The sequence below is a fragment of the Tupaia chinensis genome, unplaced genomic scaffold (genome assembly GCF_000334495.1).
Source record: "Tupaia chinensis unplaced genomic scaffold, TupChi_1.0 Scaffold146140_1, whole genome shotgun sequence".
NCBI classification, from domain to species: Eukaryota; Metazoa; Chordata; class Mammalia; order Scandentia; family Tupaiidae; genus Tupaia; species Tupaia belangeri.
The window spans coordinates 2,719,692-2,736,214 of NW_006205995.1; the positions used below are offsets into that span (position 1 = coordinate 2,719,692).

At 39.8% G+C, this 16,523-nt stretch overlaps 1 protein-coding gene across 1 annotated transcript in view; it reads right to left on the bottom strand.

Moving 5' to 3' along the window:
• The window catches only part of USP8 (ubiquitin specific peptidase 8), a gene marked incomplete in the record, with an annotated part of 87,600 nt that overhangs the window by 20,698 nt on the left and 50,379 nt on the right, over nucleotides 1–16,523 (bottom strand). The window contains 4 exon segments of the mRNA XM_027768389.1: nucleotides 11–97; nucleotides 6,340–6,918; nucleotides 15,039–15,259; nucleotides 15,547–15,691. Coding sequence (XP_027624190.1) covers nucleotides 11–97; nucleotides 6,340–6,918; nucleotides 15,039–15,259; nucleotides 15,547–15,691 — 1,032 coding nt within the window.

Consider the following 16,523-nt stretch of genomic DNA (forward strand, 5'->3'; position numbering starts at 1 on the left):
AACTACTTACTTTATTTCTGTCGGTATCCTCTGCATTTTCTCTAAAAGTTCCTGTCTTTAGAATTCCACTTTCTGGTTGTCCTTTAATCTTAGCCGGCTGTAAAATTGTTAAAATTATAGAAATGAAAGAAAACTATAGTGTTTCCCCAATGTAAACTTACCTATTTCTAGATAATACAACCTCTAAAAGGCAAGCCAGTAGCATGGTGGTTCAGGTGGCTGGATCCCACATGGCCCATTGTGTGGCTTGAGTCCAGACCCTGCAGCTTGAAAAACATGCTGAGCATGTGTGCATGCATGTCCAAAATTCCGAGCGATAAACAGAGGAGGAGGCATTGTGGTGTGATCGTTCATCCTGGAGGGTGCTTTTTTACTTTCCCTTTTTATCTCTGTCTCCTGTGAGTGCACATATCCAATACAAACAAAAAACAGATCAATAAACACAGGAAAAAATTAGGCCTCTGAAAAAGTTTATTCAATTTTATTGTCAAATTCAAAACAGATGCTTTTGAGCCATCTGGAATTTCCTGACATTAAAAGTAAAAAAACCAAAAAATACTTTGGTTAATCTGGGGGATGGGGAGATGAAAATCAAAGTAGATTGTTAAGAACAATCAATTAAAAAAAAAAAAAAAAAAAACTTTTGATAATTCACAATAAATGGCCAAATATAAAATGATGACCATTACCCTATGTTTAACATGGCCTCATGTGAGTGACATTCTTTTATGATTCCTGTATGATTTTAGTTACTTTCAGAGAGACTGTGTCCCAAAAAATTTAAAGTATTAAAAAAAGATAGAATTTTATGTACATCAATATTTAAAAATGAAAAAATCCATATTTATATATTTTTTTGCCCTAAGCATAAATTTATCCATTTATTTATTTATTTGTTGTGATTTTCAAGTTGCTGGGTCTAAGACTCAAACCAATTGGTCATGTGAGAACCCACTGCCTTAACCATCATGCCACCTGCTGATCCAATATTTATATTTTTTTATACCATCACAGATTCTTCTTTCTTTTAAAGAGAGATTTTTGCTATAGGATGCGTGCACTCACTGGAGAGACAGAGAAAGACAGAAAGTGAGAACTCACCTCCCAGAGGGATTGCCATGCCACAATCCCTCCTCCTCCATTCTCCTCTTGGGATCTTGGGCATGTACACACATACACCTGGTGTGAGTTTGAAACTGCTGGGTCCTGACTTGAACCATGGCTGACTGTGTAGGACCAGTGACATAACAACTATGCCATCTACTGGTCCCACGATTTTTTTGAGAGATTTCTACCTTAGAGTACATGTGCTTATTGGAGAGAGAGAGAGAGAAAGAGACAGTGAGAGGGAAAGTGAGAAATCACTTCAAGGAGGGATAGCCACACTACAATCCCTTCTCCTCAATTCTCCTCCCAGGAACTTGGGCACACACACACACAAATGCCCAGCGTGATTTTCAAGCCACCAGGTCCAGGACTTGAACCAAAGATTGGCCATGTGGGAGTCCAGCAACATAACAGATTCTTTCAAAAAAGTTACTATAATTTCACATCTTATTTAAAAGTATAGTAGAAATTTTTGGGAACCAGCAGTTAGCGTAATGGCTGTCGCTGGACTCCCACATAGTCGACCGCGGCTCGTGTCCTGGACCCGGTGGCTTAAAACTCACGCCGGGCGCGTGTGCATGCGTGCCCAAGATCCTGAGAGGAGAATGGAGGACAAGGGATTATGGCATGACCATCCCCCCTGGGGGGTGATTTCTTGCTTTCTGTCTCTATGTCTCTCTCTGTCTGTTTGGCGAGCGCACGCACCCTATAGTGAAAATCTCCCCCCCAAAAAAAGTATAGTAGAAATTTTAAAAAATTAGAAATAGAATTTTCTAAATATTTTCTATTTATTCTAGAATCACATATTCTGCCTGCTTTTTTTTAAAAACGTATTTTCTATTTTGCTTATTTTTTTTTAAGAATTATTTTATTTAACTTTATTTATTTTAATTTGACCAGAGAAGGACAAAGTGAGAGAGAGAGAATGAATGAGACTGGGAGTCCTGCGTCCCCAACCATCATACCACCTGGGTCCCCATACTACTTCTTAAGGAATACAATCGAGGGAAAAAAGAGAAATGAAGATTTTTCTACTGATAATGCAGCCTCCAGTCCACAAACTTGAGTGGAAAGACAAGGGGCAGGGCTTCAGAAGAAAACTCCTCTATGGCTCCTGAGAACTAGTGATTTCAGGGAAACAAGAGAAATGAAGATTTTCTACTGATAATTCAAGCTCTAGCCCATAAATTCAAGTGAATCTGCTGCACAATGGGATAAAAATGGAATGGCAAAAAGATTCCAGATCACCTCCTTCTGCACTTTCCTGAATGCTCAGATTGAACTTCAAGAATAAGGAAGAAACACACCACCCATCAGATGATTAGAAATCACTGCAGGGCCACAAGAAATATGTGAAAGCAAGAAAATACCTCTCATCCAAGGAAAAAGAATAACTCCTCTTCATCCACAGATAGTTCAGTGGAAATCATGGAAATGTCTGATAAAGAATTTAGAATATTCATAATGACAAAGCTAACAGAGATGGAAGAAAAGAGAAACAATGAACTGCAGAAGAGGCAGGAGAAATGAGCTGATGATTTCCAGGGGGTGATGAAATTCTTGCAAGATCTGAAAGAGGAATTACACACTTTAAACAAGAATCAAATGGACCTGTTAGAGATGAAGGCTATAATATAGGAAGTCAAAATCTCCCTCGAAAGTATTAAAAGCAGACTAGATCATACAGAAAGTAGAATCTCAGAAGCAGAAGAGAAAATTGCTGGCCTAGAAAAATCCACCACGAAGAACTGAGAAAATTGCCCCCCAAAATAAGAATAATATACAAGAAATACTAGGTACCATCAAACATCCAAACATCCGTATAATTGGTATCCCAGAAGGCAAAGAGACCTATAAGGGCATTGATAATCTATTTCATAAAATCCTGCAAGAAAACTTTCCAAACCAAGACAGGCACTCAAAGATCCAGTCCCAAGAAACACAAAGGACCACAAATAGAATGAACCCAAGAAGACCTTCTCCAAGACACATTATAGCCAGATTGACCAAAACCACAAAGACAAGATACTAAGATTGGCAAGAGAGAAACAGCAAGTTACCTACAAAGGATATCCCAATAGGCTAACAGCAGATCTCTCATCGGAACTTGCTATTGAAAGTGAGCAATGAAAGAATGGGAAAATATATTCAAAGTGTTAAGGGAAAAGCAGTTTTAATCAAGAATGCTGTACCTGGCAAGATTTTCCTTCATTATGGGAGGAAAAGACAAGAATAGTCTCAGATAAACAAAACCTGTAAGAATTTACCAGCACCAGACCAGATCTCCAAGAAGTTCTCACGAGAGTGCCATACCAGGAAAACTAAATAGAGACACACAGAAACAAGAGTATTAAAAACTAAGAAAATCGGGAACCAGCAGTTAGCGTCATGGCTATGTCACTGGACTCCCACGTAGTTGACCGCGGTTCACATCCTGGACCTGGTGGCTTAAAACTCACGCCGGGCGCGTGTGCGTGCGTGCCCAGGATCCCAAGAGGAGAATGGAGGAGAAGGGATTGTGGCGTGACCATCCCCCTGGGGGGTGATTTCTCGCTTTCTGTCTCTATGTCTCTTTCTGTCTGTCTGGCGAGCGCACGCGCCCTATAGCGAAAACCTCTCCAAAAAAAAAAAAACTAAGAAAATGGCCAACTTAATGATAGGGACAAGTCTGGAGTTCAGTATTATATTCCAGAATTTAATTGGGAAGATCAAACCATAACAGAAGATAGATTAAGTACATGAGACTGAACTGGTGAAATAGCATTTTATGACTTTTGACTAGGATTTTTGTCCTGTCTTGAGCTGTCAATAGGTTCATGTACCTATTATTTGAACAGAATCCTAACCTGTTTTCTGGCTTTAGGTTTTAAGCAAAGTTCCTTAGCATTTCTTTGATTTATTAAAGTTAAAACTGCTTTTCTTGAAATTACCAGCTGAACTTGCTATTGAAAGTAGTTAATTTAAGAAATTGTGTGATCAATAAAATGTGGGGGGAAAAGGAATGGAAAACAACTGTAGACACCAGAGATAGTGTGGGAGGAGGGTAGGAAAGGGCAGAGGGTCAGAAATAGGAGTAATATATATGTGTGTGTATATATATCTTTACATATATATATATGTGTGTATATATTTATCTTTATATATACACACACACACATATCCATATATAGACACATACATAAATATATAAAAAACTAGAAATGGAAAATTATTGATAATAACATGCATGATTAAGCCACTATGCAGTATATTCTGAACGAGAAATCACATTTTGTATACTATGACGATGTTTAGGGAATGAATGTAAATTAATTAAAAAAAGTTTCTAAAAAAAAAACTCATGGGAATAAGTGTAATGGGAAAACTACGTAGGAATTTCAAAAAGTTTTTGTACCAAAATAAATTCATACTTTTATTGTAAAGTAAACAAATAAATAAATAAATAGAAATGTTTTTGGATGTGAATATCCAGGGGGAATATAGGAGTGATATTTTTGACAAAACATAAAAAAATGTAAAGATGAGAAAAAAAAGAAAAAGGAATACAATATTAGCTTTGTTTTTAAAGATTTATTTATTTTAAATTTTATTTATTATCATTATTCTTCAATTTTGACCAGAAAGAGACAGACTGAGAGAAAGGGAGAGTGAGAAAACAAGCCGCCAGGTTCAGTACCTGCACCATGGCCAGCACCGTTGGAGTCTAGCACCTCAACCACCATGCCACATGCCGGCTCCCAATCTTAGCTTTTATCAATGTATTACATTATTGGAATTTCATAATATTTTATTAAATTATATAAGATAATCTCAGGGCCATTTAGATTTGTAGGGATATTTGGCATCTACATTAAATAACCCCCATACGCAATCCCTTCTCCTCCCATTCTCCACTCGGGATCTTGAGCACTTTCTCTCCCCTGCAAGTTCCCCTTTAGAAGTTAAAAACATTTTTTGTTTAAATTAAAAATACTAGGAGGTGGACTAGCCAGGTGATGTGGTAGTTGAAGAAACTGAATCTCACATGACTGATTATGTGGTTTGAGTCCTGGACCTAATAGCTTGGACGATACACTAGGCATGTGTGCGTGCATACACGAAATCTGAGAATGGAGGAGAGAGTTGCAACTTGACAGTATCCCTTGGGGGAAGATTTTTTTTCACTTTTTCTCTCTTCATCTCTCTAGTGAGTTTGCATGCCCTTACAATAACAACAACAAACAGGAAGTTCAGGAGTATGAACCTGAATTAAGGAGAAAAAATCTTGGGACCAGCAGATGGCGTAATGTTATGTCACTGGGTTCCCACGTGGCTGACAGAGGGTTAAGTCGCAGACCCTGTGGCTTGAAACTCAGGCTGGCTCATGTGCATGTATACCCAAAATCTTGAGAGGAAAATGGAGGAGAAGGGATTGCGGTGTGGCCATCCCCCCTGGGGGGTGATTTCTTGCTTTCTGTCTCTGTCTTTCTGGCAAGTGCACGTGCCTTATAGCAAAAACCTCTCAAAAACAATTATATCTTTAAATAAGAGGTCACAAGTTCTGATTCTTCCATGAATAAAGTTAAGAGTGTTTTAGTACATAGGTTACATTTCCTCAATTTCATTTATTTCTTTTTTTTTAAAGTTTTTGCCCTAGGGTGTGTGAGCTTGCTGGAGAAAGAGAGGGAAGATGAGAAATCATCCCATGTTGCAGAAAGGACTGCAACATGACTATGCACCACTGGGGGTGCTTTCTCTCTGTCTTCTTCTCGTAAGCATACATACCTCTAGCAATTAAAAAGAAAAATAAAGAAGAATATAGCTATTTATCTTGATTATTAAAATATATTGCATTTCAAAGACATAAAAAGCAATTCAGTTGCCAAACATTTCATAAATATAAGTTACTAGCATCAAAGGAGAGGTGAGCAAATGTGGATGGATCAGTGCACTCTATCGTTTTCTAAAAAGCTATTCAAAATACTGTCTACAGAATGTCATTTATGCTACCATGTTTTTTTAAATAATTATTTCCTTTATTATATTTGTTATTATTGTTATTTTGAATTTGACCAGAGTGAGACACAAAGAGAGAAAGTGAGAAAGCAAGCCGCCAGGTCCAGGACTTGAACCATGGTTAGCCATGTAGGAGTCCAGCACCTTTAATCACCACACCACCTGCTGGACCCTGTGCTACCTTTTAAAATCATTTCACTTCATCTAGTTGGCAAGTTGCACTGCTTGTCTGCTTACCTTGCCTGCACTCGGATCTCCCGTCCCAGGTGCATGGGGCACATCTGCTGACCTTTTCTGTACTTCTGGGGTTGGGCACCTTTTCCCTCTATCTTCCACAGATTTTTTGGCATCGGAAGTTTCATGCTCACTTTTACTTTGCCTTTTCACTCCTGTTATTTCTTTGCCCCTCTTTGCTGAGGTTTCTTTATCTTCTTTCTTGGCCTGTTCACTTTCTCTCTTTTCTAGTTCTTCTTTTGCTTTTTGTTGCTTCTCTGTGATTTCATTTTCTTCAGCTTCCTGTTTCTTTCTGGCTTTCAGTTCTTCTTCCCGCCTCAGTTTCTCTTTCTGTTCCTCTTGCTGCTTTTCTCGAAGTTCCTTTTCTTGTTTGTTTTTCTCCATTAGGAGTACAGTTTCCGCATGAATACGAGCTTTTTCTTCATCTGTTAACATGACAGTGGGAGGGGAAAATATTGGCTTGGTAGAACGATCAGGAACAAATTTTCCGTTTTGAGGAGACTGTTGCTCATAATCTGTACTTTCAGACTTTATTCTATGGTCCTCAGGCAATTTGACCACTGGTTTTTTAGTACGATCAACCTAGAGCAACAAAACAGAGAAAAACCATCCTTTGATCGAAATCAGGAATGGTAACCTGAGTTCCTGAAATCAAGTAGTAATTTAAAAAAAAAGTCAGTTCGTGTAGAGAATATCTGCCAGAAAATCTACTTGTAGATTACGCAGCGTCAAGATTTCTTTTTTTTGGGAGAGGTTTTTCGCTGTAGGGCGTGTGCACTCGCCAGACAGACAGAGAGAGACATAGACACAGAAAGAGAGAAATCACCCCCCAGGGAGGATGGTCACACTGCAATCCCTTCTCCTCCATTCTCCTCTCGGGATCTTGTGCATGCATGCACACGCGCCCGGTGTGAGTTTTAAGCCACCAGGTCCGGGACGCCATTAAGCCACTGGGAGTCCAGCGACATAGCCATTACGCTAACTGCTGGTTCCCAGCGTCAAGATTTCTTATAAGGCAACTCACAGAAGATACTGAAACAGCACTTAAAAGTGCTTGATCTTGATTCAACATTCAATTCACCTTCATGTGAAAGTGCTTCACCTTGATTCTACAAATCCAGTTCACCTTCGTGTGCTCTGTATACAAGTTACTAATGTCTTTGTTATTTTTTTCTAATTGCCAGAGGTGTGGTACATGCATGCCCCAGAGACAGATGAAAAGAGAGCTATAGAATGTACCCTACAATGGGGCCTGCAATAGGGTATAGACATGCTACAATCTCTTTGCCTCCATTTCTCCTGCTGGGAATTTGGGTATGCATGCACACACGCCTGGAGTGTTTTTCAAGCAACTGGAGCCAGGAGTGGCACCTTGCTGGCCAGGTGGGGTCAGGTTATCTGCACCACTACATGGCTGGCCCATGAATCATGTCCATTCTAAAACAGAAAAGCTAGATCTGGGCATCCCCAGACTTCAGTGTTATTTCCACATACATAACTGCTTGTCCACTATCTCCACATTGAGTTTCACACAAATACCTCAAATGCACTATGGCCAAAACAGAATTCCTGATTTCCTCTCTCCAAACATGATCTTTCTCGTGGATGTAACCACTCTCCAAACAGTAGCACACACCAGAAACCTGAAAGTTCTATGATATGTCCTTACTATCCCCTTCTTCAGTCAGATGGTTTTGTTCTGTATCTATCTGTCCCTTCACCTCTATCACCACCAGCCAAGTCCATGTCAACACCCTCTGTCACAAGGACAACAGCACAGTGCCCAACTGGCTTCCCGTCTCTTCTTTGCACCTCCTGCCTCTAATCTACTTCTCTACATTGTAGCCAGAGTAATCATTTTATAACAAATCTGAAGGTGTTTCTTCCTTGCTTAAATCTTTTAAAACTGCAATCCACTCTACTCAGATTGCATCTGAAATCCTGACTATAGGCTTTGTGTACCCTTATGTTTGCCTCCATTTCCAGTCTCATCTCACGCCATTCTATACATCAGCTGTACTTGTCTTTAAAACCAAACCAAACCACAACGTGAAAGATGCCAAGCTCCTTTCCAACTCAGACCTTTGTGTCAGCTGTAACACCCACAAGTGTGTGGTCCTGGCTTAAATATTTCCTCCTCAGAAAAGAATTCTCTGCTTTCTAAAACAATCCAAGTCTCCTGACATATGCTCTTATATTACCTTATTCTTTTCCTTCATAGCACTTACTGGGATTCCAATTTATTTGCTATCATTATTTGTTTAAAATTTTGCTTCTGGGCCAGCAGATGGCACAGTGATTACATCACTGGACTCCCACATAGGCAGCCGTGGTTCGAGTCCTAAACCTAATGGCTTCAAAATCATGCCAGGTACATGTGTATGCGAGCCCAAGATCCCTGAAGAAGAATGGAGAGGTGATTTCTCACTTTCCCTCTCACTGTCTCTGTCTCTCTGACGAGTGGACGCACCCTAAGGCAAAAACCTCTTAAAAATTATTTTTTGCTTCTGTCCTAGAATATGTTGTAAAAAAGTAGGGACCATGCCTGATACACTCAATAAATACGGAAAACTTTATTTGTTCCCTCAACCATATAACATTTCTAAGAACTAAGATATTAATTGGTTTTCTTAACTGAGTAATAAACTACCTCAATTCCTGACTTAGTAAATTAAATGTTTATTACCACAATGTGGAGCATTAGGTGGCCTGGTGGTTAAGGTGCTGGATTACCACATGGCTGACCATGGTTTGAATCCCAGACCTGGTGACTTAAAAATCACAACAAATGGGACCAGCAGTTAGTGTAATGGCTATGCCGCTGGACTCCCATATAGTTGACCACGGTTCAAGTACTGGACCCGGTGGCTTAAACTCATGCCGGGTGTGTGTGCGTGCATGCCCAAGATCCCGAGAGGAGAATGGAGAAGGGCTTACGGTGTGACCATCCCCCCTGGGGGGTGATTTCTCACTTCTTTCTGTCTCTCTGCCTCTCTCTGTCTTTCTGGTGAGTGTACGCACCTTATAGCAAAAACCTCTCTAAAAAAAGAAAAAATAAAGAAAAATCACAACAAATAAATAGATAAATAAATGTTAAAAAAAAAAAAGCTTACTACCCCAATGTAACAGCTTATCAACTTTGCACCATTGTGAAAGGTAACCCTAACATTATTTCCTGAGAATACCATACACCAAGACAAAAATGAGAACACAAAAGGGTACTTGAAAAAGTTCATGGAAAAAGTGAATTAAAATACTAGTCTATTTTGGTGCAAGAAATTCTGAAATCCACATATAGTTTTTTCATAATGTGCATTCCCAAGAACTTTTTGAAGACCCCCCACCCCAATACAAGAACATCTGCTAGTAACAACCTGCATAGTGTTCTTATAAAATGAATTCTAGGGAACCAGCAGTTAGCGTAATGGCTATGTCGCTGGACTCCCACGTAGTCAACCGCGGTTTGCGTCCCGGACCCGGTGGCTTAAAACTCACGCCGGGCGTGTGTGCATGCGTGCCCAAGATCCCGAGAGAAGAATGGAGGAGAAGGAACTGCAGCGTGACCATCCTCCGGGGCTGGGGGGTGATTTCTCGCTTTCTGTCTCTATGTCTTTGTCTGTCTGGCAAGGCCCCATATAACAAAAAACCCCCCAAAAAAAAAAAAAAAAAAAAAACACAAACAAACAAACAAAACAAAACAAAAACCAAAATGAATTCTACATTTTTCCATGAGAAAACAAAGTATTATGAAGTTTGTGAAGGAAAAAAAGCATTTCTGGGAACCAGCAGTTAGCGTAATGGCTATGTTGTTGGACTCCCACGTAGTCGACTGCGGTTCACGTCCCGGACCTGGTGGCTTAAAACTCATGCCGGGCGCGTGTAAGTGCGTGCCCAAGATCCCGAGAGGAGAAGGGAGGTAAAGGGATTGCAGCGTGACCATCCCCTCTGGGGGGTGATTTCTCACTTTCTGTCTCTATGTCTTTCTCTGTCTGACGAGCGCACAAGCCCTATAGCAAAAACCTCTTAAAAAAAAAAAAAAAGAAAAGAAAAGAAAAGAGAAAAAGCATTTCTGTCCTCTTCACTTTAAAAACAAACAACAAAAACCACATTAAGTCTTCCCTTCTTTTTTCCTATGTGTATTTCAGAATGAAGTAGGAAGAAACACTGGGGAGGAAGTTAACAATAAAAGAGCAGGAGTCCAAATAAATGTTTCCATTCACCTTTTGGTAGCTCAATCTATTCTCCTCTAACCTTACAAGCACAACTTTGAGGCCCACCCATAGCCTGGAGGTTAAAGCAGTTGGATTCCACATTGCTGAATATGTGGTTCAGTCCTGGACCCACCGGTTTGGAAAAACACACCAGGAACATAAGCGTGTGTGCCCAAAATCTTCAAAGAAGGGAGAAATGGAGGAGAAAAGACTCCAGCATGACGATGCCCCATGCGGGTTGCTTTCTTGCTTTATTTTACTCTCTCTCTCCAGCAAGTACATGCATCCTCTTGGGGGAAAACACAAAACAAAACATAACAAAACTATGATACGTTATTTTCAAGTTAAAACTTCTTCAACAGTTCCCTATGCCTACAGGATAAAGTTAAAATTTGATCTGAGTCTCTTGCTGACGCTTGTGCATCTGTCCAATCTTACCTACTACTGTATTCTCCTCTCTCTCTCAGGGTCCTGCACTTACACAAGTCACAACTGCTCACTGATCCCAGAGCATGCCCTGTCCCTTTAGACATACTATCTTCTCCTTGTCTCTTCCATCCTCAAATCCTACTGAACTCTGAATACCCAAATAAAAATACCATTTCCTCTATAAATACCTCCCTGATCCTCTCATCTCGAATTTTTCTCCTTGCTCGGTGTTCCAGTGCAGAGTAAAAGAACTAAGATATTCTGCTTTACAGTGTGGATAAACTGTACAGTCCTCTACTTTTAAATATTGGACAGAATTCAAGTTTTACTCATATTTGTCTATTTTTGTGCTAGCTTTTTTATTTTTTAAACTTTTGCCACAGGGTATGTGTGCTCACCACAGACAGAGGGGGAGAGGAGGACGGGAGTAGAAAGAGACAAAGGGAGAAATCGAGAAATCACTTCCCAAGGGAGATGACCACACCGCTTTAACATAGATCTTCAAGATACGTTCAACATATGGCACATATCTCAGAAAGCCATGTTGACACATGAAAGAATCAGGGTTCAAATGTGTTCATCTGAAAGAAACTGCAATAACTTTTAAGAATTTCTCAAATTTATATTTTAAGAAAAACTGTCTAATCAAATTGTTTAGATTTAATCTGTAGATTAAAATCTTTAAAAAAAAAATAAGCAAACCATCCCATTTTATAAATAACAATAAATCACCAAATTTTCTATTCATGGCCTGTTCTACAAATCAAATGGCATCTACTTCAAATGTGAAATATTATTTAAAGATAACTAGGGAGAAAAATTAAAAATAAATGTTAAAAAATGGTTATTGGGGGACCAGTAGATGGCATAATGGTCACATTGTTGGACTCCTACATGGCTGACCATGGTTCAAGTACCAGACTAGGTGGCTTGAAACTGACACTGGGTGTGTACGATGTGTGCCCAAATCCTAAGAGGATAATGGAGGAGAAGGAACTGCAGCACATGGCCATATCCCCAGGAGTTGATTTCTCACCTTCTTTCTTTCTCTGTCTCTCTAGCTAGCACACACGCCCTATAACAAATATCTCTCTTAAAAAATAAATGTAAAAAAAAAAAAAAAGTATATAAAAAAAAAAGTAACTGGACTGAACCAGTCCTAAAGTTTATGGTTAAAGGAGAGAGATCGCACATGCTAACTGTGGTTTGAGTCCTGGCCTTGGGGGCTTGAAAAACACTGGAGACATGTGCCCCAAATCCTGAAGGGATGAATAAATGTGATGGGATTACGGTGTGGCTGCCACCACCACCTCCCTCTTCTCTGGCAAGCATACTTTTTTCCTCTATTCCTCTGGCAAACACATAGACCCTCTGACAACTGAAAATCTTTCTTTTCTTTATTGTTTTTTTAAAGGTTTTTGCCAAAGGACGTGCGCTTCCTGGAGAGAAATGGAGAGAGACAGTGAGCAGCAAAGTTAGAAACTGCCCTCTGGGGGGATGACCATGTCACAATCACTTCTCGTTTTGGGCATGCACACACATGCGCCCACCATGATTTTCAAGCCTCTTAGTCCAGATTCAAACCGCAGTCAGTCATGTGGGAATCCAGCGCTGCAACCACTATGCCACCTGCTGACTCCCTTCTTTTTATTTCCTAAATTTGCCAGAAGGCTTGGGATACAGACAGTGAGGGAAATTGAGAAAGTACCACCATGGGGCATGGTCACACTGCAATCCCCTCTCTTCTATCTCTTCTTCCCTCCAGAATTCTGGATATGCATGCACACATGCCTGGAGTGTTTTTTCAAGCAGCTGGGTCCAGGATTTAAGCCTTGAGCCAGCCATGTGGGATTCACCTGACCCAACCACCAGGCCACATGGGTTGTCCCAGGTAACCTTTCTTTATATAAAACTTAATGAAGAAAAAAAAGCTGCATTTTATTTACTTGTTTATTTATTTTTGTAGTTTGCTATAGGTATGTGCACTTCCAGAAAGAGACAAAGAAAGAACAGTAGACAGAGGGAAAGTGAGAAATCACCCCCACAAGGGAATGGCCATGCTGCCATCCCTTCTCCATTCTCCATTTGAGATTTTAAGCATGCATGCATATGCGCCTGAAAATTTCAAGCTGTCGAGTCCAGGACTCAAGCTGCATAGTCAAGTTGAATTTGGCCACCTTAACCTCCATGCTACCTGTTGGCCCAAAAATGGTGCATTTTTTTTTTTTGTGGGGTGGAGGAGGTTTTTGCTATAGGGCGTGTACTCACCAGAAAGAGAGACAGAGAGAAGCAAGAAATCATCCCCTGGGGGGATGGCCATGCCTCAATCCCCTCTCCTCCATTTTCCTCTCCGGATCTTGGGCATGCACACACATGTGCACAGTGTGAGTTTAAGCCACTGGGTCTGGGACTCAAACCATGGTCAACTACATGGGAGCCCAGCGATGGAGTCATTACACCATCTGCTGGTCCCAAGTGCTGCAATTTTTAATGGTAAAATCTTGCTTATTTAAAAACTTTTAAAATAACCATTGAAACATGTCTGCTATTTACATGTCAAATTCTTAAAAAAATAAAACTAAAGTACTGTTTTAAGGCCAAAATATTGGGAACCAGCAGTTAGCGTAATGGCTATGTCGCTGGACTCCCACATAGTCGACTGCAGCTCGCGTCCCAGACCCCGTGGCTTAAAACTCACGTCGGGCACGTGTGCGTGCGTGCCCAAGATCCCGAGAGGAGAATGGAGGAAAAGGGATTGTGGCATGACCATCCCCCCGGGGGGTGATTTCTCGCTTTCTGTCTCTATGTCTCTCTCTGTCTGGCTGGCGAGCGCACACGCCCTATAGCAAAAACCTCTCTTAAAAAAAAAAAAAAAAAAAAAGGACCAAGACCAAAATATTGATTTGACACATAGGTAATAAACTACTTGGGAAATTACTATGAGCTGAATTACAATGCAAAAAAAACTTAAAAAGGTTGTTCTAGTTTATTGTAGAAATATAAGTTTTTACTGGTACTACTTGTGGCAAATGGACCAGCTACTGGCTTTAAAATCCTCTGAATTGTTTGTTCTGATATAACAGATAACAGAGATAAATTATAATAAAAAGTTTTTACTAAATCAAAGGTAAGAAAACATTCTATGAGAGACTTTTTTTTTTTAAGGTATTTTTTAGAGGTTTTTGCTATAGGACGTGTGCTCTCACTAGACAGAGAGAGACATAGAGACAGAAAGCGAGAAATCACCCCACAGGGGGGATGGTCACGCCACAATCCCTTCTCCTCCATTCTCCTCTTGGGATCTTGGGCACACATGCACATGCGTCCGGCGTGAGTTTAAGTCACCAGGTCTGGGACTCGACCTGTGGTTGACTACATGGGAGTTCAGTGACATAGCCATTATGCTAAGTGCTGGTCCCACTATGAGAGTCTTCTTATAGACACTTTTCTAAGCTATTAAAGATTATACTTACAAAACAAAAAACAAACAAAAAACCCCCCTGGTGTCTACAGGTGGTGTGTCGTGGTAGTTAGGGGCACTGGACTCCCATGTGGTCGACCATGGTTCAAGTCCCGAACCTGGTGCCTTGCTTTTTCAGTTTCTCTCTCTCCTTCTCTTTCTCTCTCTCATTCACTCTGTCCTTTTCTGGTCAAATTGGAATAGATAAATGAATAAATGGAGTTAAATAAAATAATCCTTAAAAAAAAAAGATTATACTAAAAAATGTTCATTTAGGAGCAGCCAGGGGTTTAGTGGTTATGGCAGCTGGATCTCACATGGTCAACTGTGTGGTTCAAGTCCCAGACCTGGTAGCTTGGAAAACATGCCAGATATGTGTGCATGTGTGCCCCAAAATCCCAGGAGGATAATGGAAATGGGTTTGGGGCATAGCAATTTCCTCTGGTGGGTTGCTTTCTCTCTCTTTCTCTCCCTCTCCAGCAAGTGCTTGCACCCTATAGGAAAAACTTTTTTAAAAAGTTGATTGGTCCATTTCTATACTATATATTAATACACTCTTTAAATAAAAGAGAACAAAGTTAAAAGAAATATTAAGAACATACCTGTGGAACATTCTTTATAATAGGCACTGGCTGAATTATGGGTGAAGCGTCAGATTTAGAAGTAACTGGTTCAACTGAAGTTGATATATTCAGTGGTCCCATTCTCTCGTCTTGATCATTAATGAATTCTATATTTTCATTTACATTCGTAGGAGGATGTGGCATCTGGATGGTAGGTTTAGAAGGAACTGATTCTTCCAGTGAGGGGTATGTAAAATCCACTAAAATCCCCCAAAGAATAATAAGTTTATTAAGGACAGCAAATCCCATCAGTCATACTTTCATTTCTCATGCATGCTGTATATGACAGTTAAATGTAAACTAATGCAATGACAATCACAACAGGCTTAAAGAAAACGTGACCTTTCAGGCTGTGGACATTTTATGTTTTTATGCTTGAAAACAAGTTGCTATCTAAGGACAAACGTGCGAAAAACTAAGAACATTATCCTGAAATTAAAGTATATTTGACTGAAGCAATTTTAAGCAAAATTTTTCACATACATACATGAGATAGACACCTCTTCATTCTTGCCTCGTGCGGGTGGAGTGACTTTAGCATTTGTTGTATACTGGGGATAGCAAAGGAGCCAGTTTTCATAGCCTCCCTCTAAAACCAAAGGTTCATTGCGCAGGACACTTTTACTTTCCCACTATAAGAGAAGGAAATAGTATTTTGAATATGGCAGCAGTTGCTCCACAGCCAAACACATAATGAACCTGGATTTTAAATGAAGACAAGATACATTTTCTAAAAGAAAACTGAAGTCAGAATTCAACACCAAATGAAATAGTTGTATATATCCAGTTTTAAAAACCACATAAGTAATCTATGATCTTACGAGAAAAGTTAGAAAATAAATAGATATCATAGAAAAGTTACCCATAACCTCACTACCCAGAGATACCACTTTAACATTTCAGTTTATTATTATAGAAAATTTTCTGCATGGATACAGAAAATTTATTTTTTTTTGTTTATTTTTACAAAACAATGAAACTTTTATATGCTGCTTTTCTTTTACATGAACATTTTTTATTAATAAAGGACTGTATCATCATTTATAATGACTATACAATATTCTATTTTATTTACATATACAGAAACACACACCCCTACAAAACAGAATCAGTCCTTTGAATACTTATTCTTTTCCCTTTCAGTTATAAGCAATGCTTACATACATAGCACAGCTCCCCACATACGTTCATACCCAATCATCTCCCTTCATGAAAAGTTCCAGAAGTGGAGTTCTTGAACCAAGGCACATGAGCATTTTAAGGCTTTCAATATTTACTGTTAATTTTAAAAACTGCTGCTTAAGGGACCAGCAGTTAGCGTAATGGCTATGTCACTGAATTCCCACGTAGTTGACCACAGTTCGAGTCACGGATCTGGTGGCTTAAACTCACGCCAGGCGCGTGTGCATGCGTGCCCAGGATCCCAAGAGGAGAATGGAGGAGAAGAGACTGCGGTGTGGCCAT